The sequence below is a fragment of the Lonchura striata genome, chromosome 25 (assembly GCF_046129695.1).
Source record: "Lonchura striata isolate bLonStr1 chromosome 25, bLonStr1.mat, whole genome shotgun sequence".
In the NCBI taxonomy this organism is placed as follows: domain Eukaryota; kingdom Metazoa; phylum Chordata; class Aves; order Passeriformes; family Estrildidae; genus Lonchura; species Lonchura striata.
This window is the reverse complement of record NC_134627.1, coordinates 8,101,576-8,129,316: the sequence shown is the minus strand read 5'-3', so window position 1 is coordinate 8,129,316 and position 27,741 is coordinate 8,101,576. Positions and strand designations below refer to the sequence as shown.

Sequence of the window (27,741 nt, the reverse complement as noted above, 5' to 3'; positions counted from 1 at the left end):
AGCACCAAGAGCACGGACACAGACATTCAGAAGAACAACGAGAGCAGGAGGAGCATCTGGAAATAAAATTTAATTTTTTTTTTTTCTAAACAAACACCAAAAAAACAAAACCCAACCCAAACCAAAAACTCCCAAAAGAGAACACGCCACGAGCTCAGTCCTGGGCTAACGGTACCAACAGGAGCTGGAATTTGGGATAAATCAACCACAGAAGGTGCCTCGCTGTACAGTACTCCGAAACTAAAATCTGCGGCCGTTTCTTTATTTATTTCATTATTCACTCGGGGGATTTTGTTGTGGTTTTTTTTGGGATTTTTTAATTTTTTTTTTTTTTTGTCTTCTTCTTCTTCACCTTTTTTCCTGGTTTTCCCCCCGGCTGGCTGCTGGAGGAGGATTTCAGGGCTGGAAGGCGCTGCCCGCCGAGGCCAGGCTCATGCTTTTCAGTTTGTTATCCTTCTTCCACTTCATGCGCCGGTTCTGGAACCAGATTTTGATCTGGCGCTCGGAGAGGCAGAGAGCGTGAGCGATCTCTATTCTCCTCCTGCGGGTGAGATATCTATTGAAGTGGAATTCCTTTTCCAACTCCAGGGTCTGGTAGCGAGTGTACGCTGTCCTCGCCCTCTTCCCGTCTGGTCCAGTCATGTCTGGGTAACACGGACAACAGCGGGGTTGGGGTTTGCTTTTTCTGCTCGCATTTCATCTATTTTTTATCCATTTTAAGCCTATTTTTCGCGCTTTTTTTCCCCCCAGTATTTTTTAAATAGTGGAAAGCTGCGAATTCCCCCCAAATATCAGCACCCCCCTCCTCTCTGTCCTTTTTCTCCCACCCCCCCTCACACGTGTGAAACCCCCACCCTCGGCCCCTCCAGACCCGACATTCCCCACTCGAGATCCATAATTTAACCGGGGAAGCGAGCTCTGGGAATCTCGGCCCTTTTTTATTTTTTAATTATTATTTTTTTCCCTGGGTGTTCCCGGCGCTCCTGGCAGGTTTTAGCGCCGCTTTTTCTCCAGCAGAAAAGCGAGAGCTGAGCGCAGAGAGGGAAGCTGGGGGTGGCTCTTCCCTCCCGCGGGTCTCCTGGCGATTTTGGGGGGTTTGTCAAGGGCAGCTCGTCAGGAATAAAAGGCAGAAAATCAGAGCGGGACGGGGCTGCGAGCCCCATCTGCGCCTCGAATGCCATTTTAATGGTCAATTCTTCCCTTTCCACCCCCCGCACCCCACCCCAAGGAACACCCCCCTCGCCTCAATTTTTAAATTACCTTCTCCCACCGCCCGCACGGTGCTAAGAGCTCGGAAAAAAGCGCCGATTTGGCGGCCAGGAGAGCGAAACTAAAATAAAATCGCCCCCCCAGAATCACAGAGACACAGAGACCCCCCCCGCCTCCAGGCGCCAGAGGCAGCTCCAGAGCGAGAAATACAAAAGCAATAAATAGCTGCGATTTGATCAAAGCGCCTCCGCGGAATAAAGGAAGGAGAGAAGGAAGAAAAAAGGGAGTGAGGTTGAGGGGGAGTGAGGGAAAAAAAGAGGGTGAAAAAGAGAAAGAAAGAGCAGAGAAAAAGAGCGAGGCGGCGGTGCAGGGGTGGGGGGGGTGTGCGGCAAAAAATAAACAAGCACAAGGAGGGAAAAAGAAGTAGCTGTACCATGGCTAATGTGAAGTTTCCTCATCCAAGGGAATATCTGAGGTGCCTGCCCTTCTGTCGCTGCCGTGGAGGTCGCGATGGGCTCTGCCTGCGCTCGGGGGATGCTGCTGCTTAGTGGAGTGCCCTCGTCGGCTCCCGAGGACGCGCTGGTCTCGTCTAGTTCTGTGAAATTTGTGTTGGTGCTGCTGGCAGCAGGAGCCTGCTCGGAGGGGGACGGGGCGGGTTTGCCCCCGTGGCTCTCGCTGTTGGAGCAGGGCAGGGAGTCGGGAGAAGATAAGGAGCAGCTGGACGCCTGTCTAAACCTGCTCTCCTGAGCTGGAGAAGGGAAACCGCGGGAGCTCTCGCCCACAGCCCCAAAGTGACTGGAGGAGGCCGAGCGGTTGATGCTAAGGTCCATCCCATTGTAGTTGTAGCCATAAGAGCTGGAATGCATGGTGCTTGAATCTCTGTAAGAACCGTTCATGGAACTGCCGGTCCCATAATTTAGTAACTGATAGTCGGGGCCATTTGGGTAGCGCCCTGAGAACGAGTTTACAAAGTAAGAGCTCATTTGGGTTATTTTGGAGGGCTTGATTTGTGGCTCGTGGTCGTTATAACCCCGTGCTTGACGATTTATGATGTATTAATGAATTATAGCGATGCACTGTACTTCGTTTTTGCTATGTATGCGGCCAAATATGGGGGGAGGGTGGGGGGTGCGTTTGGGCGTCACGTGCTTTTGTTGACCAGTCGTAAATTCTCGCTGATGACCTCAGGAGGTAATTCATGCTCTATGGTTACAAATAATGACGAGCGCGGAGCCGTTTTAGGCCCAAAGTCGCCCCCAAATCCGCCGCCGCCATCGCCCCCCGCCTGGGCGGAGCGCGCCACCTGCCGGCCGCGCCGCCGCAGCGCAGCCGCGCGGGGACCCCCCTGCTCCTCCTCCGCTCCCCAAAACCCCAAAAATCCAAAAACCCGCGTCACCCCCGCCTCGAGTCCGCTCTGCGTGTGTGTTTTGAAAGAAAAAACAACACCAAAAAAATATTCAAAAAGGCAAAAATTCGCGGTGGGCAGCGAGGAGAGGCTGCGCTGCGTCCTGCGGGGCCGGGCGGGTCCGGGCGCCCCCCGGGTCGGGGTTTTGCTGGAGAACTCTTGGGTTTGTGGCGTTGGAAAAGCTCCGGAGGAGTTTGGGAGGAGGTTCTGGGTGCCTGCGAGGCCTCTGGGGGTGGCCGGGTTGGAAGGGGTCCAGAGGAGCCGCGGGGAACGGAATGTTGGGGTGGTTTCTTCTCCGCGGTTGTTTGGGCAGGAAAAAGTCGAGGTTCCTTCAGCACGGAGCTCGCGCCTTAATTCTGGAGGGGGAAAAAAATACCGGGGGGAAAAAGAGGTGGGAGAAAGGAAAAGGAGAAGAAATCCGGCCGGTGGGAATGGTTGGCAAGGTCGCTTTAATTTAGGATGTTCCTGCTGCTGAGCATTTCCACGTCCTCTTTGAGCCTTGAGCTGCCTGGTTTTTCCTTCCCGTTTGTTGACCTGCAAGGAATATCGGGGAGCAAAAGCGCTCGGAAACTGGGGAAAAACGTTGGGAAAGAGCTGGGCTTTTTTGGCGTTACTTTCCTTTTTTTCCTCTCCTTCTTCTCTTTTCTCTGGCTCTCTCCTTTTCTCTGTCTCCTTTTTATTATTTTATTTTTATTATTTTTTTTCTTTTTTTTTTTTTCCCTCCTCCTCCTTCCAAGGCAGTTTAGGAATTTCATGTGCTCGCCTGCAACTCGTTGGGAATGATGCGCCATATTGAAAGTGACATATAATTATAATAATTACGGGCAATGAAAAGCGTGGCAATAATAGTAAATGTCCTACAGCTGTGAAGCTTCTGCATGAATTGATTTTAAAAGTGAGTGGCATTAAAAGCGGCTCGTGGCGCGGGGGGGACGCGCTCCCAGCCGGGGGCTCCTGGTGGCCACGAGGTTCTCGCTCCTCGCCCTTTTCCGCCTTCCCTGCCCCAAATCCCCCCGGCTGATAAAAAAGCGCCTCTGCCCTCATTCCATCCCCCCGGAAAAGTTGGAGATTTCGCAAGAAAATTCCTCGCTGAGGAGCACCAAACCTTCCCCGTCCCGTCCGCAGCCAAGCCGAGCAGCCGCTCGCAAGAGAAAATCAAAATCTGCCCTTTCCAAACACCTCAATTCACATTTTTCCCACCTTTTTTTCCCCCCCCCACCACTTTAAACGGACGCTCACTCCTGGCGCTGAGAAAATTTTTTTTCCGGGGTAAATTCTTCAGAAATCTGAATTTTAACATTTTTTTTTCTGTTCAATGCGCCACGTTTCTCTTTGGTTTTGGGGGGGAGCAGATGTTTGAAAGATGCTGGGCAAATGTTAGGTATCTTGGGTAGACAAATGAGAGCGCGTTTTTGCCCGTTTCCGTGATTTATTATGGAGATGGGATGGCGTTTCGTCATAACTCTTTGTACTGTAACAATAAAAAAAAAAGAGAGAGGGAGAAAAGAGAGAGAGCGGCGCTAAAGGCAGAAATGTCAGCCAGGAAATACCGCGGGTGAAAGGGCTTCCAGCGCAGATTAGAGCCCAAAAAAAGGGGCGAAAATCCGATTTTTGTGTCCGCTGTAACTTCCGTGCGCTCGGAGTTGCGTGGCCGGGCAGATCGGGAGATTTTGGCAGGCAGAGGGGAGCGAAAATCTCCTTTTCAGCCCTCGAGAATCCCCCTGGAAAAGGGAAAAATCAACAGAAACCCGGCGCGAATAATGACAGGGGAGGGGTGGTGCGGGTGAGATCCAGGACTTGGCTTTTATTAGAGAATTCCATGGTCATACCTAAGACAAACTCCAAACACAACACGTACAAAAATTAATAAAATAGAACTTTCTGTCGTTGTTCTTTTTTTCCCCTTTCCCCCCCCTCCTTTTTTTTTTTTTTTAGCCTTGTAGGTAGTACTTGTTCTTTCAGTAGATTTGTTTTCCTTTTAAAAAATAAAAATAAAAAGGCAAAAAATTAAAAGGAAAAAAAAAAACAAATACCCCAAAACTAATTACAAAGGACCTCAGGGTTTGATTAATTTACCAAAGGAGTAAAAAAAAAAAAAATTTAAAAACAAAAGAAAATTTAAAAAACCCAACTTATGCCAACCGTGCATGAAACATTTTTACAAAATTAGGACAAGAAACACCCCAAATGACATATATTGCAGCACTTCCATTAAATACAAGAGTTAGCAGATTACTAACAGTGACACCAAGGGTAGAAACACGGCTAGGAGTCCTTTTTTTTAAATTTTTTTTTAATTTTCCCCCCCTTTTTTCTCTTTCCCTTTCTTTCCCTCCTCCTCTCTCTCCATCTCTGCACTTTTTAATTATTATTATTCTTATTATTATTCAATTTCTTCTATGGGGGGCGGAGCGGGAGGGAAAGGGAGGTGTGGGAAAGGCAAAAAATCTCAAAACGCGACTAAAACCTGATTTTTTGTTGTTGTTTTGTTTGTTTGTGGACAAAATCATTGGAAATTCGAGTCGGGAGCTTTGGTGGCCCAAACTTTGTGGCCACAAAGTGGCAAAAACTCCCAGCAAGGAGCGGGATTTTCCTCCCAGGCTGCCCACACCCTCCTCCCTACATTTCAAATTTTTTTTTAATCGCTTTTTGCGCCTATTAAATAACTTTTTTTTCCTGTTGTTGTCGCGCTTTTTTTTTTTTTCAATCTGGTTTGTTTTTTTCCTGTTTGTTGTTGTTGTTGCTGTGGGATTATTTTTTTTTTTTAATTTAATTTAATTTTTTTTTTTCCGCCGTTCACTCGGCCGCTTTCTCCTCCTCCTCCTCGGCGCTGAGCTGCGAGGAGCTGAGCAGTTTATTCTCCTTTTTCCACTTCATGCGGCGGTTCTGGAACCAGATTTTGATCTGGCGCTCGGTCAGGCACAGCGAGTGCGCGATCTCGATGCGGCGCCGCCGCGTCAGGTACCGGTTAAAGTGGAATTCCTTCTCCAGCTCCAGCGTCTGGTACCGGGTGTAGGTCTGGCGGCCCCGGCGGCCGCTGGGCCCGAAGGAAGAACCTGCGGGGGGAAAAAAAAACCAAAAAAATTAAAATATGGCGTAAAAAAAATAGGGGATAAAAAAAAATAGGGGATAAAAAAATAGGGTATGGGAATTAAAAAAAATGAGAGGTGGGATAGGGGGAATGGGGAAAATAGGGGGGAAATAATGAGGAAAATAGGGAGAGATAGGGAAAATTAGGGGGGAATAGGGGGAAATAGGGGAAATAATGAGGAAAATAGGGAGAGATAGGGAAAATTAGGGGGGAATAGGGAAAATAAGGGGGCAATAGGGGGAAATAGGGGAAATAATGAGGAAAATAGGGAGGAATAGGGAAATTAGAGGGGAATAGTGAAAATCAGGGGGGAAATATGGGGGAATAGGGAAAACTGGGGGGAAATATGGAGGAATAGGGGAAATTAGAGGGGAAATATGGGGGAATAGGGAAAATAGCGGGGAATAGGGAAAATTATGGGGGAAATATAGAGGAATAGAAGAAGTTAGGGGAGAAGTATGGGGGAATAGGGATAATTAGGGGGAAAATAGGGAGGAATAAGGAAAATAAGAGGGAAATAGGGGGAAATGGAGGGAATAGGGGATATATAGGGGGAGGATAGAAGAAAATAGAGGGAAATACGAAAAAAGGGAGGAAATAGGGGGAAAATAGGAGAAAATCCGGGGGTAATGCGGGGAAATAGGGGGAAATGGGGAAGAATAGAAGAAAATTGGGGGGGATAGGGGGAAATAGGGGGGAATAAGGGGAAATAAGGGGAAATAAGGGGGGAAATAGTGGGAATTGGGGGGAAATAAGAAGAAATGGGGGAAATAGCGGGAAATAGAGGAAATAGGGGGATAGATAGAAATAGGGGGGAAATAGGGGGGAATGGGGGGGAATAAGAAGAAATAGGGGGAAATGGGGGAAATAAGAAGAAATAAAAGGAAATGGGGGAAAATAAGAGGAAATAGGGGGAACTAGGGGGACATAGGGCAGGGGTGAAGGGGGAAGGCGAGGTTGATTTTTGGGGTGCTGCGGGGGGGCCGCGCCTTCCCAGAGCCCTGCGCAGCTCCGGGACAAGCCCGGCCGGGCAGGGGGGTCAGAGCCGGGCTTTGGGCAGCCAGACAAGGCCGGATCCATCTTTTTATTCCGGGATGAGGGATCGCAAGGTGTTCTCCCCCCCGCCGCCTCCCAGCCTGCCGGCCGGCCCTAATAGATCGGGGCATTTAAGCAATAATGAAGTGGATCGATCTGCCCAAAGCCCGCATTAAAGAGGACACAACACTCCATGTCCCCGCGCTAATGGACATCAATTTGGAACTTAAAAGGCAACAAATGCATCTAAACATGGGCAAGGAGAGCAGCGAGGCTTTGATTGTTGTTCTTCCCCCCTCCCCGTTTAGCTGATTTAAAAAAAAATTATTATTATAATTCGGATGGAGGAAACAGCACTTAAAGAAGTCGTATATCACCGGGGAAGGGGGGGAAAAAATGAGGAAAATCCTCCCCAGGCAGACTTTTCATTAGGTGCGAGTCGCATTAAAAATGCAACCGACTGCCTTCAAATATTTAAACACTTTTTATATCATTTAATTCTGGCTCCGAGAGAGAGAGAGAGAGAGAGGGAGCTGCGTGGGGGCTGTGTGTGTAGAGTCATCCAGATCTGATTGAGAAAAGATATCTCCCTGTGCGTGTGGGGCAGAGACAGAGACAAATCGCTGTAGCTGAGTGACACGCGAACTGGAATGTGGCAAAAAAAGGGGGGAAGAATAAGAGAAAAATAAGGAGAGAGGGGGCAGAAATTCAGAAATTCAGTTTTGGGGTTGAAACGTTTCTAGCTCGGGGTGGAGGGGGAGGAAATGTTGGAGCGCTGGGAAGTTTTGGTGCGAGTTTGGAGCCCAAGTTCCCCCGCTGGAAGTTTGGGCTCTCAGAGTGAACCTTCCTCCTGCTCCCCTCGCTCGCTCTCTCTCTCTCCCTGGCGGTAACAAATAAGAAAAGGGGGGGAGGAGATTGCCGCATTTATTTCTGTAAAAGAGTAAACTCACTATTGCAAGAGTTCATCCGCTGCATCCAGGGGTAAACCGGCGCGGAACACTTTTGCTCCTCGCTCTCTCCGAAGGCGCCCTTGCCCTGCGCGCAGTCCGGCTTGCGCGGCTCGGCGCCGAACGGGGACAGCTCGTCCAGGCTGCCCGGGCCGCCCGCCGCCTCCTTGTCCCGGAAAAAGCCGCCGGGCCCGTAGTCGCAGGCGGAGCCGCGGCCGCCGAACGCCGCGCTGCTCTGCTGGTAGTAGGCGGACGAGGAGTAGCCCTTGTCCTGCGCGCCCGCGGCTCCATAGGTGCTGGGGTAGTGCCGCAAAGGATCCGCGTAGCCCGAGGGGTACAGCGGGATCTGTCCCAGGAAGGGCTCCTGCCCCGCCGCCAGGCTCACCGGGAAGGTCGAGTTGACAAAATAAGAACTCATCGGAAAGAGGAGAGAGAGAGAGAGATTCCCCCCCTTTTTTTTTTTCCTTTCCTTTCCCTTTTTTTTTTCCTTTTTTTTTTTTTTCCTTTTTTTTTTTTTCCTTTTTTTTTTTTTTTTTTTTTTTTTTTTGGCGGTGTGTGTGTGTGTGTGTGTGTGTGTGTGTGTGTGCGTGCGTGCCGTCCTTTTTGCCCGGGCTTTATGATTTGTTGTGTTTTATAGTCCAAGTGGTTTAGCTATTAGTGGTATATCGGAGATTGGGTTTTAGCTGAAGGGAGATGGCGTGGTGCCAGCGAGGGACACAAGGAAATACAACCATCTGATCACGGGCTGACCAATAGCAGGCGCCTGAGGTTGCAAAATAGCACCCATGAGGAGCTGAGATTGCACCAGGGACCCCCAAGAACAAACCGTCCACCCCCTCTTCCCTCCCTTTTAAACAACGGCAAGGCACCCCCTTAACCAAATATATAATATCTGCCGAAAGAAGCCTTCTCCCGGCGCGCTGCGAGCTTCATAAATAAATAAACGCGTGCTCCCCCCTCCTCCTCCTCCTCCTCCTCCTCCTCCTCCTCCTCCTCCTCCTCCTCCTCCTCCTCTCCCTCCCCCGGAGCTCGGCGCCGAAATTTTTATATTTACACCCCAAAAAGCGCGCTCGGATCCCCGGCGGAACGGTGCGGAGCGGGGAAAAACAGAGAAAGAACAACAAAAAGAAAGTAAAAAGTTAATTACTCGCGCTCGCCGAACTGTAACCCCTGGGTTTGCGACTCGTCCGAGCGCTCCGCGCCGAGTTCCGCGCGGCCGGCCGGGGGAACGGGGCAGAAAAAGGAAAGGAAAAGTTTGGTTCTTGCGCCAAGTTTGCAGGGAGCGGGGCTGGGCTCGCTCCGGCAGCAGAAATCGCTTCTGACAAGTTCGGCGGCTCCGCGCTGCGTTCATTAGCGGCAATTAGCGCTGCCCGCTCCGCAGAGATGGAGCCCGGGGCTCGCTCCGCGTCCCTCGGCGCCCCAAAACTCCGCGCCCCGGGCAGGAACGGGAAACGGGGAACGGGAAATGGAAGATGGGAAATGGAACGTGGGAAATGGGAAATGGAACACGGAAAACGGGAATATTTCCCTTCTCCTCCGCTCTGCTCCGCCCGCCCGCCCCGCATTGTGCCCTCTTGCGTTTTTTTGTTCATCCCACCCCGCGCCCGACCTTTTCTGGCTGAAAACGAGCCCAAAAAAGCGCCCTGGCTGAGGGAGAAAAGCGGAGTTTATCGATCCTTCCCCGCGCAGGATCCGCGTGCCCCCGTCCCAGCCAGTCCGCAGCACAAAACACCGAATTTTGCTCATTTAAACCCCCGCGAAGCGCGGCGCAGAAAGTCTCGGTCCCCCTGAAAGCTCCACTTTGCTCTGGTTTTTAATCTTTTTTTTTTTGCTTCGCCCGGATTTCCTCTCTTGGCTCTACCTGCGCATCCCCCCCGAGCTCCTCGCTGGCTCAAGGTGGGGTTGAAGCGCCTCTCGTCGCTTTCTTTTGTTTGTTTTTTGGGTTTTTTTGGTTTTTTGGGGTATTTTTGGCTTTTAAAGGAGGGGGGGAATAATCAAAGACACAGCAGCAGAAAGACGCGGTCAAAAAAGCAACCGAACAAAAAAATTTTAAAAAAATAAAAAAAAAAAAAAGAAAATAAAAAAGAAAAAGAGGGGGGGGGAAGAAAATAAAAAAGGGAAAAAATAAAAGCAAAAAGGAAAAGGAAAAAGGAAAAGAAAAAGAGAAAAGTAAAAGAAAAATGAAATAAATAGAAAAAAGGAAAAGGAAAAGTAAAAAGGAAAGAAAAAGAAAAAAGGAAAATAAAAAGGAGAAAAGGGGAAAAAAAGGAAAGAAAAAATAAAAAAAAAGGCAAGAAAATCCACCTAGATGAAGGCCAGCGCCACCCCCCCGACCAGCAGCGTTTCCTCAAGGGTTTGTTTCCTGTCCGAATTTGTGCCCATCTGTCTGGCGGGGCTGAAATCCCTGGAAATTGGGATTTGTGCGCACAAATTGACGATTGCACACCTCGCACGGAGCTGCCAGCGCCGCTCCCCTGCCAGGGCTGGAACGCCTCGGAAAATCGGGATTTTATGACCAGCGAAGCGCTTGGAAAGCTCGCGGTCAGCCCAGCCCGGGCGGGATCGCTCCGCGGCCGCGCGGGATCCGCAGAATTCAAGGAAATACCAAAAAAACCAGGCGGAGGAAGTGGTTCTCCAGCCTCCACCCCCTCCCGCGGCGATCGCTCCGATATTTGCTTCCCCTTTGTGTGTGGAATGCACCCAAAGTTGACAGGGTTAAAAAAAAAAAATTAGGGAAAATTTAGAAATAAATAAATGAAAAAAAAGAGGTTGAGAGGGAGCTATGAGTAGAGAAGAAAAGGGGGGAAAAGAGGGGGGAAATTAAAAAAAACACGCAATTTCCACCCTATATCCCCTTATTTCTTTCTATCTGAAAGGAAAAAAAAAAAAAAAAGAAAAAAGAAAAAAAGCTTTGCAGGAGCCGGGCGGTTCTGTTGAGTTTCGCAATTTTGGTGGCTCTGCGATTATCAGGCGCGAGCAGCCCCCGCATGCAAATTTGCACATTTTTTGGGATGTCCTGCTAGCCCAGCTCGTGAGGAACAACAAAAAAATGTAAAAAATGTTTGCGCTCGTGTTTTCCGCCACTGCTGCCACTGCTCTGCCAATAAATCCCTCGAAAGAGTTTGGGAAAGCATTAAAAAATGGGGAAAAAAATTCAAAAATCTCCCAGCCGCTGCTCGTTATGATAATTTGTGGTGGAAAGGGGCTCTTTGCAGGGCGGTTTTTTTTTTGGTTTGAAAAGAAAATAAAACCGCGCTAATTGAAGCCGGCCGCTCGCTAATTGCGCGTTGCTGACATCTCTGGAGATTAAAAAAAATCTTTATTTTCACTCGACCCTATCGCTGCTTGCTCGGGGCAGGAGAAGAGGCAAACTTGACTCGCAAGGTGGGAAAAAACCCACCAAAAACCCCAAACCTGTCAAATTTTCATCCTCCCGAGGGTCAGGCCCGCGCTGTAATTGATTTGCCACCTATGATACATTTAAATTCGAGCAGGGGCTTAAAGCGCACTAAATCTCCCGCAATTGAGCGCCGGGCTCAGGGGTGGTTTCAATTCCCCGTCCGAGGGCTCGAAAATCGGAATTTCAAATGGAAACCGCCGCCTCGGTCCCCGGGAAATCGGAATTTGGCCGATTTTTTATTTCTTTTGGACGCCTCCGCCGCCCCAGCTCGGGCGGGAGGAGAAAGTCCCGGAGTTAAATTGGGCTGGGAGGGCGCCAGGACGCGGCTTGCATCCGAATTTGGCCTCATATTAACAAAAAAAAATAGAAATCCAGTAGCTAGGTCTGCAAAAGAGCAATACATTGGGGAGGGGGCTAATCTTTAATCTGATTTTGTCCTGATTTCCTTAAAAAAACCCAAAAATTCCAGGCGCGAGGTCTGCAGAGGAGCAATAAACTGGGGAGGGGACTCGGCTTTAATCAGATTTTGTCCTCATCTTTAAAAGGAAAAAACCAAAATCCAGGCCCGGGGTCTGCAGAGGAGCAATAGATTGGGGAGGGGGCCCATCTTTAATCAGATTCTGCCTCCAACTTTTAAAGAAAAACCCAAATTCCAGGCCCGAGGTCTGCAAAAGAGCAATAAATTGGGGAGGGGGCTCCTCTTTAATCAGATTTTAGCCTGATTTCCTAAAAAAAAAAACCAACAAAATTCCAGGCGCGAGGTCTGCAGAGGAGCAATAAACTGGGGAGGGGACTCGGCTTTTATCAGATTTTGACCTCATATTTAAAAAAAATCCAAATTCCAGGCCCAAGGTCTGCAGAGAAGGAGCAATAAACTGGGGAGGGGGCTCGTCTTTAATCACATTTTAGCCTGATTTCCTAAAAAAATCCCAAAAATCCAGGCACGAGGTCTGCAGAGGCGCAATAAACTGGGGAGGGGGCTCGTCTTTAATCACATTTTAGCCTGATTTCCTAAAAAAAACCCAAAAATCCAGGCCCGAGGTCTGCAGAGAAGGAGCAATAAACTGGGGAGGGTGCTCGTCTTTAATCACATTTTAGCCTGATTTCCTAAAAAAACCCCAAAAATCCAGGCCCGAGGTCTGCAGAGAAGGAGCAATAAACTGGGGAGGGGGCTCGTCTTTAATCACATTTTAGCCCCATCTTTTAAAGAAAATAACCAAATCCCAGGCCCGAGGGCTGCAGAAGAGCAATACACTGAGGAGGGGGCTGGTCTTTAATCAGATTTTGGCCTCATTTCCTAAAAAAAACCCCCAAAATTCCCAGCCGCGAGGTGTGCAGGGAGGCGGCAGAAGGCGCAGCCGCGGATTTCAGCGCGCCTTTGCGCTCCTGGCGGGCATCGCCCAGCGCCGGGGCAGAAAAAAGAGAAAAAGAACAAATTTCGGGGCCGGACAAGTTGTGCGGCCGCTTTTGCTCGCGTGCTGCTGCTGGCAGCAGCCCCGGCGGAGCAGAGGCACGAGGGGATTAAAACAACACCCAAAGAACAGAGCGCGGCTTGTGCGAAAAGCCGGAGCCGCCAAAGTTCCCTGGCGTGCTTCCAATTTAAAAATTAAACTCTCTTTTTTATTATGATTTTTTTTTTTTTTTGCCTTTTAGGTTGGTTCCAATAAAAAAAAAAATGAAACTCTTTGTTATTATTTTTTTTAAAATTTTTTTTTTGTTTTGCCTTTTGGGTTGGTTCCAATCAAAAAAAATGGAACTCTCTTTTTAATGATTTTTTTTTAATTTTTTTTTTTTGCCTTTTAGGTTGGTCCCAATCCAAAAAATGAAACACTCTTTTTTATTATTATTTTTAAATTTTTTTTTTTCGCCTTTTAGGTTGATCCTGATCCAAAAAAAATTAATATCTCTTTTTTATTATTATTTTTTAATCTTTTTTTTGCTTTTATTTGCTCCCGACCCTTCCGAAGTGAGAAGGCAGCGGGGGTTTCCCCACCGAGGGATTTATTGGGGCCACCAAGCCAAGCCAAGAGCAGAACAAGCCCCTTGTCCTGGGAAGGCAGACACAGAAAAACGCACCGGCAGCTCCCAACACCCAAAACCTCTGCGGGAAACGAACCCGCGCTGCGGGCTCGGAGCGTTTCAAACCACGAGCCCCGAAGGTGCTAAAAAAAGAAATTAAAATTTTCAGAAATCGCCTCTCTCCCAGCGCCAAGCCGCCTGGAAGTTAATTCGCAGCAATTGAAGTTGAATTTACCTGAATTCCCGAGCAGCGCGTAATTACCTTGTTAATGCAGCCCCGGCAGCAATAATAACCTGCCGCGGCTCCATTAATGACTGCGGCTAATTATTAACAAGAAAATGGAATAAAACGGGGGGGAAGGAGGGGGAGGGGGCACGGAGGGACCCCGAATGTGCCCGGCCCCGAATGTGCCGCGAGGGGAGTGGGAATTACAGCCTGGAGCCACTTCTGCTGCTGCTGCCGGGGGAAACGCGGCCTTTCCCCCTCCTTTTGCTGATATTTTATTTTATTTTATTTTATTTTATTTTATTTTATTTTATTTTTATTTTATTTTATTTTATTTTTATTTTATTTTATTTATTTTATTTTATTTTATTTTATTTCATTTTATTTTTATTTTATTTTATTTTATTTTATTTTATTTTTATTTTATTTTATTTATTTTATTTTATTTTTATTTTATTTTATTTTATTTTATTTTATTTTATTTTATTTTATTTTATTTTATTTTATTTTATTTATTTTATTTTATTTTATTTTATTTTATTTTATTTTAGAGTTTCCCCACCACCCCAGAACCTCCGAGCAAGAGGCCAGCTAGGTCTGGTGTAATGCGGAATTACAGCCTGGAACAACTTCTGCTGCTGCTCCCTACACAAACCTGGCCTTTCTCTCTCATTTTCCTGCTTTTTAAATTGTATTTTATTTTATTTTTGAGTTTCCCCCGCCACCCCAGAGCCTCCGAGCGAGAAGGGGAGGGACAGGCCAGCCGGGGCTGGTGTAATGTGGATTTACAGCCTGGAACAACTTCTGCTGCTGCTCCCTGCAGAAAACTTGCCTTTCCACCTCCTTTTTCTGATTAATTTATTATTTTATTTTATTTTATTTTATTTTATTTTATTTTATTTTATTTTATTTTATTTTATTTTATTTTATTTTTATTTTATTTTTTATTTTATTTTATTTATTTTTTTTTATCTTATTTTATTTTATTTTATTTTATTTTAGAGTTTTCCCCGCCACCCCAGAGCCTCCGGGCGCGGCATTTTCGGGGGGAAAAGCAGCATTTCTGCGGCCGCGGCAGTTGCCAGGAAACTGCGGGCCGGGGGACGGGAGGAGGGAGCGCCTCCGCCGCCGGGCGCGCATTGTCCGCGCAGGAACGGCCAAGTGACCCCGGCACCCCCGGGCCCGCCCGGAGGCAACCGCAGCTCCTCTGCCCGCATTTCAGCGCGTTTTATTGCAGCGTTTTATTGCAGCGTTTTATTGCAGCTTATTTCCCTTTAGTCCTCCCTGTTCCTTTATTTTTTCCCCTTTCATTTTATTCTCTCACTTTTTATTTAACGTTTCTCCTTTTACTGCATTTTATTGCATTTATTTCATTTTTTCTCCTTTTATTTCATTTTATTGCATTTATTTATTTTTATTTCCTTTTATTTATTTTTATTTCCTTTTATTTCAGTTATTTCCTTTTATTTCAGTTATTTCCTTTTATTTAATTTTTTTTACCTTTATTTCATTTATTTCATCATACTCCATTTTATTTCGTCATATTTCATTCTATATATCCTTCTTTATCTTTTTTTTCCCACTTCATTTCATTTTATCTCCATTTTCTTCTATTCCCCCCTTTTTCTTTTCACGACGAGCTGCCACCCCCCCTCTCCCCCCGCGCTCCTCCAGCGCGCACTTTGCGCGGCGCCGGGCGGATCTGGGGCTTTGCAGACATCCAAACTCCTCCCCACCACCCCAACCCCCAAAATCCCGAATTTCCCCCGGTGCGAGGCGGAAGAACCGCGGGAAACCCGGAGGGGAGAGGCCGGGACGGGGCTGGGGGCTGGGGGAGGTCCCCGGGAACCCCCGGTAGCCCCCCGGGAACCCCCGGGAACCCTCCAGGAGCCCCCGGTAACCCTCCAGGAACCCCCGGGAGCCCCCAAAGAACCCCCGGGAGCCCCCGGGAGCCCCCGGTAACCCTCCAGGAGCCCCCGGTAACCCCCCAGGACCCCCCGGGGACCCTCCGGTAGCCCCCGGTAGCCCCCGGTAACCCCCCAGGAGCCCCCGGGAGCCCCCGGTAACCCCCCGGGAGCCCCCGGGAGCCCCCGGTAACCCCCCAGGAGCCCCCGGGAGCCCCCGGTAACCCTCCAGGAACCCCCAGGGACCCTCCGGTAGCCCCCGGTAGCCCTCCAGGAGCCCCCGGTAGCCCCCGGTAGCCCCCGGTAGCCCCCCGGGAACCCCCGGTAGTCCCCGGGAGCCGCCGGCCGCCGCCGCTGACGGTAGATGGCAGCAGACGGCGCGGAATGGGCGAGCACCGGGGGGCCCCGCGGGAGCTTTGATTTCCCTTTTATTTCATTATTTCCCTTTTATTTCCCGTGTATTATTTCCCGTGTATTATTTCCCTTTTATTTCCTTTTTGCTATTTCCCTTTTATTTATTTCCCTTTTATTTCCCCTTTATTTCCCTTTTATTTCCCTTTTATTTCCCTTATATTATTTCCCTTATATTATTTCCCTTTTATTTATTTACCTTTTATTTACCTTTAATTCCCCTTTGATTTCCCTTTGATTTCCCGTTTATTCCCCTTTGATTATTCCCCTTTGATTCCCCTTTTATTCCCCTTTTATTTCCTTTATATTTCCCTTTTATTTCCCTTTGATTCCCCTTTTATTCCCCTTTTATTCCCCTTTGATTTCCCTTTGATTCCCCTTTTATTCCCCTTTTATTTCCTTTATATTCCCCTTTTATTCCCCTTTTATTTCCTTTATATTCCCCTTTTATTCCTCTTTTATTTCCTTTATATTCCCCTTTTATTTCCCTTTTATTCCCTTTGATTCCCCTTTGATTCCCCTTTGATTTCCCTGTTCCGGCACCGCGGGGACCGGCCAGCAGCGGGGACACCCCCAAATCCGCCCCATCCCCCGCAGCCCCGGCGGGAGGTTTGGGGCTCGGCGGGGAAATGGTTAAAAACCCATTTCGGGGGTTCCACAAGTGGTTGGCCACGCGAGGAGCGGAAGAATCGCCATCACCATGAGCTTTTCCCCTCCCATTCACTGCTTGTAATTCGGTTTTTTCCTCCCTTCCGCGAGCAGGAGAAAATTAAAACCGCAAAGATCAAAGCTGGGGGGCAAGGGGAGAACGCGAGGCGGAACCCGCAGCGCTTTTCCCACCCCCTCGGCCGCCGGGGGCTGAGAAATGTAACAGGTTCGGGGGAAAAATCGCTTTTTAAAATGTCCTTCTGTTTATGACTCGCCGTCATTTCCCCTCTCGCACCCAATATTGCGCTCGGCCGAGATAAATCGCGCCTCAGAAATTGGTTGATGCTGAAATAATGAATCTCCTCTTCGCCCTGCGCGCTCGCCTTTTCTTATTTAACACGCACCCCGCCGCGGCAGCCGCTCACACAAGGATTGCACAGCCCACCCTCGAAACTTCCAGGGCAAAATTCAAATTCAATGAGATTTAACCCGACATCGGCGGAAAGGTTCCCCCGCAGCAGCAGCGCGGGCGCGGAACGGGAGCGCGGTTTGCGCGGAAGCGGGCGAGGAGAAGCCCCGGCGCAGCGCGGGCTGAAACCCGAGCCCAAAGCCGCCTTAGAGCTGCAGAACGCAATTAAAATCCGAGATTTGATTGCTCCCGACGTCAGCTTCATTTGGGAGTTGGGGAGAGAAAAAAAAAATATAATTACAATGAGAGCGCGGCGCTCTGCGCTGATTCATTCTTTTTTTTTTTTTTTTTTCTCTCCTCCATTTAATTTTTTTTCCTTCTCCCTCCTTTTTTTGTTTGGTTTTTTGTTGTTTTTTTTTTGTTTGGTTGTTTTTTTTAAACATTAATTTCCAGGTTTTCCCCCTCCCCTCCAAGAAAAATCCACCCACACAACAGCGACCCTGGAGAGCGACACAAAACCCGACGCGGTTCCGCGGAAACTCGGCCAAACGATTGGGCTCGCCTGGAGACGATAAAACTGGCCCGGGATTCTGCCGGGGGAGGAAAAAAACCCAAAAAAACCCCAACAAAACCAAAGCAACGAAATAAAACGCGACAAGTGCCACAAAGGGCTCGGGCATTTTCGGGCGGGGTAAAATCCCGGCCAGCGGCGGCTGCAGAGCCTCCCCTGCTCCCTCCAGGTGACCTCCCAAGGCTCCTTTTTCTCCTTTTTGATCCGTTCTTCCCTTTTTTTACATTTCTTTTCATCATTTCCTTCCCTTTTTCTTCCCTCATCCTCTTTTTCCTTTTTATTTTTTTCATTATTTCTTCCTTTCCTCCTCTCGGTTTCTTTCTCTCCCCTTTTTTCCCACCTTTATTTCTCTCGATTGATTTCTTTTCCTTTTTTTTTCCACCTTTATTTCTCTCGCCCTCCTCTCTTTTTCTCGCCTCTAATCTCCGCTTATTTTTTTTTTTCCCCGCCTGAAATTGTCGCTTCCACACATTTCAAACCTTTAATTCCTCCTTTCCTTCTCCACCACCCCACCCTTTTTTCATCTCCACCGCCTCCTCCGCGGGCTGGAGGAGATGGGAATGAAACAGGGGGGAAATAATAATAATAATAATAAAAAGCAGCTTGACAAATCCATTTTTTCATTGGAAAAATAGAGAATATATATATAAATATATATAGACATATAATAAATGAAGAGAAATGTATTTTTCCCTTACCTTTTGGCGTCCTTTTCTGTGGCACGAGTGGGAATTTTGGGGCGGGAGAGATAAGCCTTGGCTTATCTGTTGGCTGACAAATATTGTCCCAGCCTGAGAGCCTCCTCTGAGCTTCTGGCATTTTTCTGCCACTTGCCCGGAAAAAAGAGCGACTTCCCCCTCTGCAAAAACCGCTCCTGGTGCACGACCCCCTCCGCCCTTCCATTATTTCTGAGATCCCAAAATAATAATAATAACAATAAGAAGAAAATTAAAAATAAAGCAGCTGGGAAAGCGAGGGGAGTGGGGGGAGCGGGTTTTTTAAAAAAATAATAAAAATTAATAAAAATATATAAAAATACCCCAAAAAATCGTGGTAATAACGGGGGGAAAAAAGGAAAAATTTGGCTGGGAGTGTTTGGAGGGAGCGGAGGGGGGAGCCCGGGGGTGCGTGGGGCTGCGCGGCCCCCCCTCCCCTCTGCCCCGCTTTACCCTGCCGAGCTTACACACAAAAGTAAAAAAATGGAAAGAGAGAGGGCGAGAGCCCTATAGAGGACACTGATCCGACCCAAGGTGCAGCGGACAGAAGAATGGTGCAATATAACCACATGGGAAATAATAAAAAGTTCATGTTCACGGTTAGCAGTCCACATGACCGGCTCTGGCCAATCCCAGAACCCAGCCACTCATAAAGTTCTATCACAAAGTTGTAAATTTTCATAAAACAACAAGGAATTTATTGCATTTCTTCATGACCGGTTTAACAGCAGTCTTTTTCTTAGCCGCCATCTTTTTTAAATTTTTTTTTTTAATTTATTTTTTTTAACAAAAATTTGAAAAAAAAACCAAACAGGGGGTCGGCGATTTTTTTTTTTTTTTTAATTTTTCACCCCCCTCACCTCACCCCTGGCTTGGATATGGGGGGGGGGGGGTGGCGTTGGGGTGAAAAATAAATGGAATAACGCCTGATATTCCCGAACAATGAACCCCCCCAGAAGGAAGAGCTGGAGCTTTGGGATGGCTGAAAATGGGGAAAAGCAGCGTCAAACAGCGGGCTCCGCCGCGCTTTTGGGCTCGTTCCCCCTTTTTTTGGGGCGAAAATTGGGATTTTTGGGCTGGGAGGGGCAGCGGGAGCTCCGGGGGGGTGAAATAAAGGCGGGGAAGGCGCGGGCGGAGCTCGGGGGGCTCCGAACCCCCCGGGACCCCCCCCGGCCCCAGGGAGGGATTTTGGGGTGCCCCGGGCGCCCCCCGCCCAGCCCTGCCGGATCCGAGCCCGCTTTTGCCTTTTTTCCCGGGAATTCGCCCCAATTCCCGCTGCCCCCCCAGCGCAGAGCTCCGGCCGGGGGGCGGCTCCAGCCGAGCTCCCCCCGCTGCGGGAGCGGAGAAAATTCTGGAACCGCTTCTGATTTGATGAGTCGAATTCTTCTACAATTATTCTGATTTTTATTTCAGCCCTCCCCACCCCCCAAGCTGGCTCTGCAGCCAGCGCTGCCCGGATCAAAAATGGGATTTTTTCCCCCCTGGATTTCCCGCTCCAGCCGGGAATTTCGGCCCGGAAAAGCCGAGCCTTTAATAACGGGATTAATTAGGGCCAGCAGCGAGTCTGGGGGCGCGCACGTCCCTGGCGTGGCGCCGGATTGTTTTTGGGGAAAAAAATAAAAATAATTAAAAATAAAAAGCATCCCCGAGGATGCGGCGGGGCAAGAAATCATCTGGGGGTGGTGGGAGGTGAAAAAGGCAGCAAAGGAAGATTTGGGTTTTATTTTGTTGAAATTTTAAAAAATAATTATTTTTATTTTTACTTTTTTTTTTTTCTAATTCCCTTCCCTCCGCCGAGTACAATTCCGCGGAGCCTCCGCGCTTTTATGCGCAGTGGAAATAAATAAATAAATAAACAAAAAAAAAAAAAAAAAAAAGAAAAAAGGCGGGGAGGGGAGAGCGCGGCCGAGGCGCAAGTGCTTAAATTTTAAATTTACTCGTCTTTTGTTTTGCCTTGTTGATTTTTTAATTTTTTTTTTCTTCTCCTTCCCCCGCGTTTAATTGCTTTAATTTATTTTATGCGCGCTTTGATGCTCGGCGTTATTTGGTTCTAATGAAAGAGTTCCAGTCCGCAGCGAAGGAATTGAAGGGCGGAGGGAGACTCTTAAAAAGAAAATAATAAATAAATAAAACGGCCAAAAGCGCGGCGAAATGGATCGGGTTGGTGCAAATTAGTTCGGAGGAGAAGAGAATTAAAGCGAGGAGAGGAGAAATTATTTGGGGCCGTTCTGGGTTCTTTAAATTCCTTTTTTTTTTTTTCCCGCTTTTGCCTTCCTCAGAAATAATCCCAGCGCAACCGCAGAGGGCCCAGCCCGCATCTCCAGAGCCCCGAAAATCAATTATTTCTCAGGATATTCGCCAAATCTACTGAAAAAGCAGCGAGGTCTCGAGCGGATTGGCTGTCCCAGAGAAAAGGAGAGAGATTTGGGTGAAAAATCGGGGTAAAAGGATATTTCAGCACGTTTATTTCCAAATAACATGTTGGGGTTTTGTGCGTTTTTAACAAGCCAAAGAGGGAGGCACACAAGGCGCTGTAGATTTTTGGAGATCTCCTTTTTATTTCGAAGAATAATAATCACAGACGAAGGAAAATAATAATAATTATTATTATTATTAATAATAACAAAAAAAAAAAAGCAACGCGCCGCCATTAAATAATTTGCTACTTTGATATACAACATTTGACGTAGCACAATATTAATTCCTCTGTTTTTTCTCTCTTTTTTTTTTTATTTTTCCCCCAGTAGAGGCTCGAACAACGAAGGTAAAAATATCCACAGACAAAAGAGCATCGCAAGGAGAAAAGAACCACCGAGGTTACAGGGAGGAAGGAGGAATAATAATTCATATTATGTACAGGACTCTACGCGCTAAATGTAATTTGCATTCAGGCTTTCGGGTCACATTTTCTAAATTAAAGGTGCTAAACACGACCATGTTACTTCATATCCCACCCCCACCCCCGCCAAACAAACAAAAAAAAATTAAAAATACACAGCGAAGTACAAATTCCAGCGATTTACAAATTACTGCTGCTAGAGGAAGGCTCACCTAGAAAAAAACGTGTCTATGCTGACACTAAAGCCACATTTAATAGGTAGATATTCATAACCCAAACCAAAAATAGGTAGATACATAACCCAAACCAAAAAAGAGGCTCGAGGATAGGTAGTATTTTTTTCTCAGTATTTTTTTCTCAGTATTTTTTTCTCAGTGTCATCAAACAACGTATCCCTCCTAGAGGTTTAATGATCGATGCGTTTATCATTTATTTTTCCATCCAGTCCTTTTTTTGTTGCTTTTTTTTCACGCGTGTTTTTGCGTTTCTCCCCGGTTTTTTTTTTTTTCTTTATTTTTTTTTTTCCTTCTCTCTCTCCCCGCATCCATCCACCTCTCCCCCCTTTTCACTCCTCCTCATCCTCCTCGGCGTCCGCCTTTTCCTGCCCGCCGGAGCCGGGGCAGGAGGTTTTATTCTCCTTTTTCCACTTCATGCGGCGGTTCTGGAACCAGATTTTGATCTGGCGCTCGGTCAGGCACAGCGAGTGCGCGATCTCGATGCGGCGCCGCCGCGTCAGGTACCGGTTAAAGTGGAATTCCTTCTCCAGCTCCAGCGTCTGGTACCGGGTGTAGGTCTGGCGGCCGCGTTTTCTGTCCGTTCCTGCCGAAAACAAACAAATTCGGGTCAGCTCGGGGCGGTTTTTGGCCTGTTTTGGTGTTTATTTTTATTTTTATTTTTCATTTTTTATTTTTTTCTTGTTGTCGCACAGCCCCAAAACTGCTCCTCTGCGGCGCCACCGAAGACAAAACCACCACCCGCGCCAATATTTCCTTTAATTTTGAGGCGTTTCCTGCTGTTCCAGCCTTTTCCCTTTCCTCGCCCTGGCGCTCGCAGCCCCCCAAACACCCCAAACACCCCCAAATTTCATTTGCCTCCGTCTCGGGGCCAGCAGAGTCTCAGAGCCAACAACAAAGTTCAGAAAGTTTCCTGCCCTCCCAGCCCCGGCCAGGCTCCGAGTCCCTGCCTCCATTTTCAGCCAGGCACCAGAAATTTGGGATGGTTTGGGGGGAAATTTGGGGTGGTTTGGGGGGAAATTTGGGGTGTTTTTGGGGAAAATTTGGGATGGTTTGGGGGGAAATTTGGGGTGGTTTTTGGGGAAATTTGGGGTGGTTTGGGGGGACATCAGCGTGGAAACAGCCGGGCAGAGGGACAGGGACAGGGACAGGGACAGGGACAGGGACAGGGACAGGGACAGGGACAGGGACAGGGACAGGGACAGGGACAGGACAGGGAGAGGACAGGGACAGGGACAGGGACAGGGACAGGGACAGGGACAGGGACAGGGACAGGGACAGGACAGGGACAGGGACAGGGACAGGACAGGGACAGGGACAGGGACAGGGACGGGGACAGGGACAGGACAGGGACATCTGCTGCCTCCACAAACCCACCCCTCGTCCTCTCCTGAAGCTGCCATCGGGATGCTCGCTGGAAGGTGTGAGACGCTTTTAACCATTCCGGGAGAAATTTGGGGCATTTTGGGCACTTCTGTGGCTCTCGCGGGGGTTTCTCCCGCCACCCAGGCCGCTTTTTTTGGGGGTGTGAAGATGGGAAGAGCCCCAGTTCCCAGCCCGGGCTGGCCAGCAGCCCGCAGGGTTTGGAAAGGGCCCAGCTCCTGATTTTCCCCTCCGCCCGACATTTCCTGGATTCCTGGTTGGGAATGATTCTACAATCTGGTGTTTGTGATCGCGGGGTGTAAACTCCGTGCAGAGGCAGCCCCGGCCTCTCCTTCCTCCCCGCATTCCACCTCTTCTCCTTCTTCTCCCCTTTCCCCCCCCTCCAAACTCAACTCTTTTATTTTTTTTTCCTAGCCTTTTTAATTTTTTTTTTCTTCAAGAAGAAAAGGTCCAGTCATTAAAAGGAAAAGTGAGAGGGAAACAAAAAAAGGCAAAATCGCCCGGCCAAAGCTGTAAAGTAAAAATGTGCAGGTCGTGGAATGCGGGCTGTAAAATCCGCAGAGGAGAGAGCCATAAAGCGCTGCTGAATGGGGATGACAACTCCGTCTCTGCTCGCGGGTGGAATTCCGCAATTCCGCGAGCGGGATCGCACCCTGGGCACCGGGAACGGCAAGGGAAGGGGGGCTGCGGGGAAGGGACCCCTGATTTTACGCCCTGACTCGAGTTTTTCTGGTTTTAAGCTCAGCTGATCCCAGAACATCCAGGTTTTTTGGGTTTTTTTTGGAGGTTTGCTCTCTTTCCAAAGCCTCTCCAGCGCTGATCCTCGCAGCGTCACCGGCTGAAAGAGGAGTGAGCGGGGGGGGCTTCTTAAATCTAAAGTCGGATAAAAGCGGAGATGAAGTGTTTACGACCAGAAATATTTGGTCTTTGATAAATCAACTGTAAAAGCGGATGAATTATGGAGCAGGTAATGGAAAGGAGTGACCACCGAATAAGTGCGAGGGAACTCCCGCCTGCCCAGCCCGCCGTGCCTCGGCTGCTGCGCCCTGCTCCTCCTTCCCTCCGCTTCCCGGCCAGCCTGGGCCGCTCTCCGCTCGCCCCCAGCTCTCCTAACGAGCCCTGCCGCGGATTTTCCGCCGCCGCGGAGCGGGGCTGATGCTCCCAGGTTGGGCCAGCTGGAAAAGGAGCTCGCGTCCCCCCGCCCGTGCCGCTCCCAGGCGGGGCAGCAGCGCCTTTCTCGCTCTTCTCGGCATCCCACGGGTGTGAGGAGCCCCGGGCACCGTGACCAGCCCACGAGTGACCACGGGCATCGTGAACAGCCCCACGAGTGACCATGGGTAGAGTGAACAGCCCAGGAGTGACCACGGGCACAGTGACCAGCCCACGAGTGACCACGGGCATCGTGAACAGCCCCACGAGTGACCATGGGTAGAGTGAACAGCCCAGGAGTGACCATGGGCATCGTTAACAGCCCCACGAGTGACCATGGGTAGAGTGAACAGCCCATGAGTGACCACGGGCATCGTTAACAGCCCCACGAGTGACCATGGGTAGAGTGAACAGCCCACGAGTGATCATGGGTAGAGTGAACAGCCCATGAGTGACCACGGGTACAGTGACCAGCTCCACGAGTGACCACGGGCACAGTGACCAGCCCACGAGTGATCACGGGCAGAGTGAGCACCCACACGAGTGACCACACAATGACCATCCCCACGAGTGACCACAGACACAGTGACCAGCCCCACGAGTGACCACGGGCACCGTGACCAGCCCAACGAGTGACCACGGGCACAGTGACCAGCCCACGAGTGACCACACAGTGACCATCCCCACGAGTGACCACAGACACAGTGACCATCCCCACACCGTGACCATCCCCACGAGTGACCACAGACACAGTGACCCTCTCCACACCGTTACCATCCCCACGAGTGACCAGGGGCAGCGTGACCAGCCCCACACCGTGACCATCCCCACGAGTGACCACAGACACAGTGACCAGCCCCACACCGTGACCATCCCCACGAGTGACCACAGACACAGTGACCATGCCCACGAGTGACCACAGACACCGTGACCAGCCCACGAGGGCAGCGTGACCAGCCCACGAGTGACCGCGGGCACGGAGGGAGCGCCCAGCCAGCCCCGGAGCGCTCCGGGCGGCCCGGGGGGAGCGGGGCCGCGCCGGGCCCCTCCCGCGGGGGGCCAGGGATATTTATTGGGATATTTATTAATCCTTAATTGACGTTAATGCCCCGAGACGGAGCCGGAGGCAGCCCGGAGGGTCGGGACATGTGCGGGGCCAGCGTGACCCGGAGCGGGGTCACCCCCGGAGCCGCCCCAGCTCCAGCAGGGCCGCCCCGAAAGGGCTTTCCCCGAGGGTTTTGGGACAGAAGGCGCCGCTCTTGATCCCATTTCCATCCCTGCCTCCACGCCGGGCTGTCACCGCTCGGCGAGCGCGGATGTTTCCGCGGAGCGGGGAGGGATGCGCTGCCGCTGCGGGCACCGCAGCGCTCGGGACAGCCGGGCCGAGCTTTGGCCGCCTCCAGGAGAACAGCCCCGGCCCTGGAAGCGCCTCCCGTCGGGGGCTTCACCCCGAGCCCCTGTCCCGGAGCGCGCAGCCTCCGCCCGTGCGCACGGCGGGGGCTGCCCGCGATCCCTGCGGCTCCGTCCGTCCCCTCCGAGACAGACAGACAGACAGACACGGCCCCGATCGGTATCTGGAGCTACAAGCGCGGCTTGACGGCAAACGGGGGCGCGGAGGAGGACAGGAGGGGGGTGGCGGTGTGTGGCTCCCCCCACCCCACCCCACCCACCCCCTCCTCTCTTTCCAAGACGCGTTTCCAGCGAAACGTCACGAAAGGAGCTGGGGACGACCCCCACCCCCTTCCTCCTCCGCACGCCAGCAAATAATTCCCGCTCCCCCCACCCCCAGCCCCCTCCCGGCCCCCGGCCGCCCTCCCCCGGCCCCAGCCCCCTCCGGGGCTCCTACCTGTGCTCCTCATCCAGGGGTAGATGCGGAAGTTGCTGTCGCCCTGCAGATCCGCGTCCCTCTGGTCGCTTTTGCTGCAGCTCTGCTTGGAGGCGTCCGCCGGGCACATCAGGGCCAGGTTCTGCTCGAAGGGGGCACAGTGCATGTTGAAGGAGCCGGCCTCCAGGCCGTAGCCCGCGGGGTACACGCTGGGGGGCTGCGGGTGCACGGAGCTGCCGCCCGAGTAGAGGCCGGGCATGGAAGCGGCGAAGGGCGCCGCGGATCCGGCCCCATAGCCCGCTCGCTGGCTGCTGGAGGCGAAAGCGCAAGAAGTTTGCTCGGGAAACACTCCGGATGGGAAAACCGAACTTGCGGCTTGATATTTAGAAAATAAAGCATTCGCATAATACAATGAACTCATAATTTGGCCGGGTGATTTGTAGGTCGGGACGTTTTAGTGTCGGTTTTACGAGGTACCGTGATATATTACGGAATTAGAGTCCAGATTTACACCAAAAAAGAGCCTTTTTCCTCCCGGCCCCGGTGACGCGCGGGCACGTGGCTGCGGCGGCGCCAATCGCCGGCCGCCCCCTCCTCGGGGGCACGGGACTGTGCGGCTGGATTTATAAAATATGATAAATAATTGATGCCCTATAAAACCCTGCACGAGCTCTGCTGGAAGGGGTGAAATTGTGCCGGAGTCGATAAGCAACCTGTAATCAGTTTTCAGCTCGGAGCGAGGGAGAAAGGGGAGGAAAAAAATTAAAAAAGAAGAAGAAAAAAACAACATGAAAAAGGGGAGGGGGTTACAAGCACGTTGCTGATAAACCAGCGAGGCTCTCTCGGTCTCTCTCTGCTGGAGGAAAGGGAAGGGAGTTCTATTTATCCCTTTATTGATCCCGTCTAAATTTCCCTCCTTTGCACCATTTCCTCGTCTCCGAGCTACTTTTTCACCAGACTGGCCATAATTCCCTCCCCTCCCCCCTCGACCCTCGCCCCCTCCTCAACCCCCTCCCCCCAAAAAAAAAAAAAAAAAAAAAAAAAAAAAAAAAAAAAAAAAGAGACAAATGTCTCATTGATACCTAATAGTTCCAGGCGTCTTTTTTTTCCACCCCCCAAAATGCCATTCAGCTCTATATCTAATTTATTCCAGTGCCACAGGCTTTGAGCTGCGCATCGAGCTGGCATTTGCTTTTCTTGTTGGGGAAAATAAAGAGCGCTGGGATCCCTTGTTCCGCGTGTCAGCGCTTCTGCAGGGCTCAATTCCAGCCAGAAGTCAGACCTGAGCAGCTGGCTGATTTGCTTTCTGCTGGAGAAGCGCAGGAACCATCCAAAACCGCGATCTGGCTCTTTCTCTTCTTTTTTTTTTTTTTCCTTTTTCTTTTTTTTTTTTGTGCGAAGAGGCGGCGGCCCCGGCTTGGGTGGGATGGGGAGGGGAGGGCAGGGTGAGGGGCATGTAGAAAGAAATAAAAAAAAAGCTCCGGGAGGCAGGAAAAGCAGACAATGGTGCGGGGTTTGTGGCGATTTCTCCTTCCCCAAGGTTACGAGCGCCGGGGGAAGCGGCGGCTCAGCTGCGCTGCTCCCGGCGCGATCCCCCAGCGGGGCCGGGAGCGGCCGGGCTGCCGCGGGAGGGCGAGGGCACCAAAACAAAAAGCCACCAAAAGCCACCAAAAGCCACCAAAAGCCTCCAAAAGCCACCAAAAGCCACCAAAAGCCACCAAAAGCCACCAAAAAGCCACGAGCTTCACGAAACGTTACCTGCAACAGCGAATTCCAGGCGGCAGCCCCAGCTGGGAGCTGCGAGGAAGAGGAGCAGGAGGAAGAGGAGGAGGAATGGAAGAGGAGGAAGGGAACAGGAGGGAAAGGAGCAGGAGGAAGAGAAGGAGGAAGGGAAGAAGGAGGAAGGGAGGAGGAGGAAGAGGAGCAGGAGGAAGGGAACAGGAGGAAGGGAACAGGAGGAAGGGAACAGGAGGAAGAGGAGAAGAAGGAAAGGAAGAGGAGGAAGAAGAGAAGGAGGAAGAGGAGCAGGAGGAAGGGAACAGGAGGAAGAGAAAGAGGAAGGGGAGAAGGAGGAAGGGAAGAGGAGGAAGAGGAGAAGGAGGAAGAGGAGAAGGAAAGGAACAGGAGGAAGAAGAGAAGGAGGAAGAGGAGCAGGAGGAAGAGGAGCAGGAAGAAGGGAACAGGAGGAAGAGGAGCGGGAGGAAGAGAAGGAGGAAGGGAACAGGAGGAAGGGAGCAGGAGGAAGAGGAGTGGGAGGCAGAGGAGCAGGAGGAAGAGGATAAGGAGGAAAAGGAGCAGGAGGAAGGGAAGGAGGAAGGGAA

General features: G+C 50.2%; 3 protein-coding genes across 3 annotated transcripts; all 3 read right to left on the bottom strand.

The window, feature by feature from the left end:
* Positions 1-343: 343 nt before the first annotated feature.
* On the bottom strand, positions 344-2,220 carry HOXB5 (homeobox B5). The gene is made up of 2 exons (XM_077788430.1): positions 1,643-2,220; positions 344-644 (listed from the first exon to the last, which is right to left on the bottom strand). Exons 1-2 carry the CDS (start codon positions 2,190-2,192, stop codon positions 397-399), a joined length of 798 nt encoding a protein of 265 aa, XP_077644556.1. The 5' UTR covers positions 2,193-2,220; the 3' UTR covers positions 344-396.
* A 3,094-nt stretch (positions 2,221-5,314) lies between these two features.
* HOXB6 (homeobox B6) lies at positions 5,315-8,149 on the bottom strand. Its single transcript, XM_021547493.2, has 2 exons — positions 7,691-8,149; positions 5,315-5,670 (listed from the first exon to the last, which is right to left on the bottom strand). The coding sequence occupies exons 1-2, from the start codon at positions 8,103-8,105 to the stop codon at positions 5,411-5,413; spliced, it is 675 nt and encodes a 224-aa protein (XP_021403168.1). The 5' UTR covers positions 8,106-8,149; the 3' UTR covers positions 5,315-5,410.
* A 13,201-nt stretch (positions 8,150-21,350) lies between these two features.
* Positions 21,351-25,841, bottom strand: HOXB7 (homeobox B7). The gene is made up of 2 exons (XM_021547491.2): positions 25,442-25,841; positions 21,351-21,649 (listed from the first exon to the last, which is right to left on the bottom strand). The coding sequence occupies exons 1-2, from the start codon at positions 25,839-25,841 to the stop codon at positions 21,396-21,398; spliced, it is 654 nt and encodes a 217-aa protein (XP_021403166.1). The 3' UTR covers positions 21,351-21,395.
* Between the last annotated feature and the right edge of the window lie 1,900 nt (positions 25,842-27,741).

What these genes read in the sequence shown, in the direction of transcription:
- HOXB5 (XM_077788430.1), bottom strand. Translation starts at nt 2,192, where the DNA reads ATGAGCTCTTACTTTGTAAACTCGTTCTCAGGGCGCTACCCAAATGGC. An exon ending in GAAACTTCACATTAGCCATG is followed by an intron (nt 645 to 1,642) that starts GTACAGCTACTT and finishes CGTGTTACCCAG; the next exon opens with ACATGACTGGACCAGACGGG.
- HOXB6 (XM_021547493.2), bottom strand. Translation starts at nt 8,105, where the DNA reads ATGAGTTCTTATTTTGTCAACTCGACCTTCCCGGTGAGCCTGGCGGCG. An exon ending in GCGGATGAACTCTTGCAATA is followed by an intron (nt 5,671 to 7,690) that starts GTGAGTTTACTC and finishes TTCCCCCCGCAG; the next exon opens with GTTCTTCCTTCGGGCCCAGC.
- HOXB7 (XM_021547491.2), bottom strand. Translation starts at nt 25,841, where the DNA reads ATGAGTTCATTGTATTATGCGAATGCTTTATTTTCTAAATATCAAGCC. An exon ending in CCCCTGGATGAGGAGCACAG is followed by an intron (nt 21,650 to 25,441) that starts GTAGGAGCCCCG and finishes TGTTTTCGGCAG; the next exon opens with GAACGGACAGAAAACGCGGC.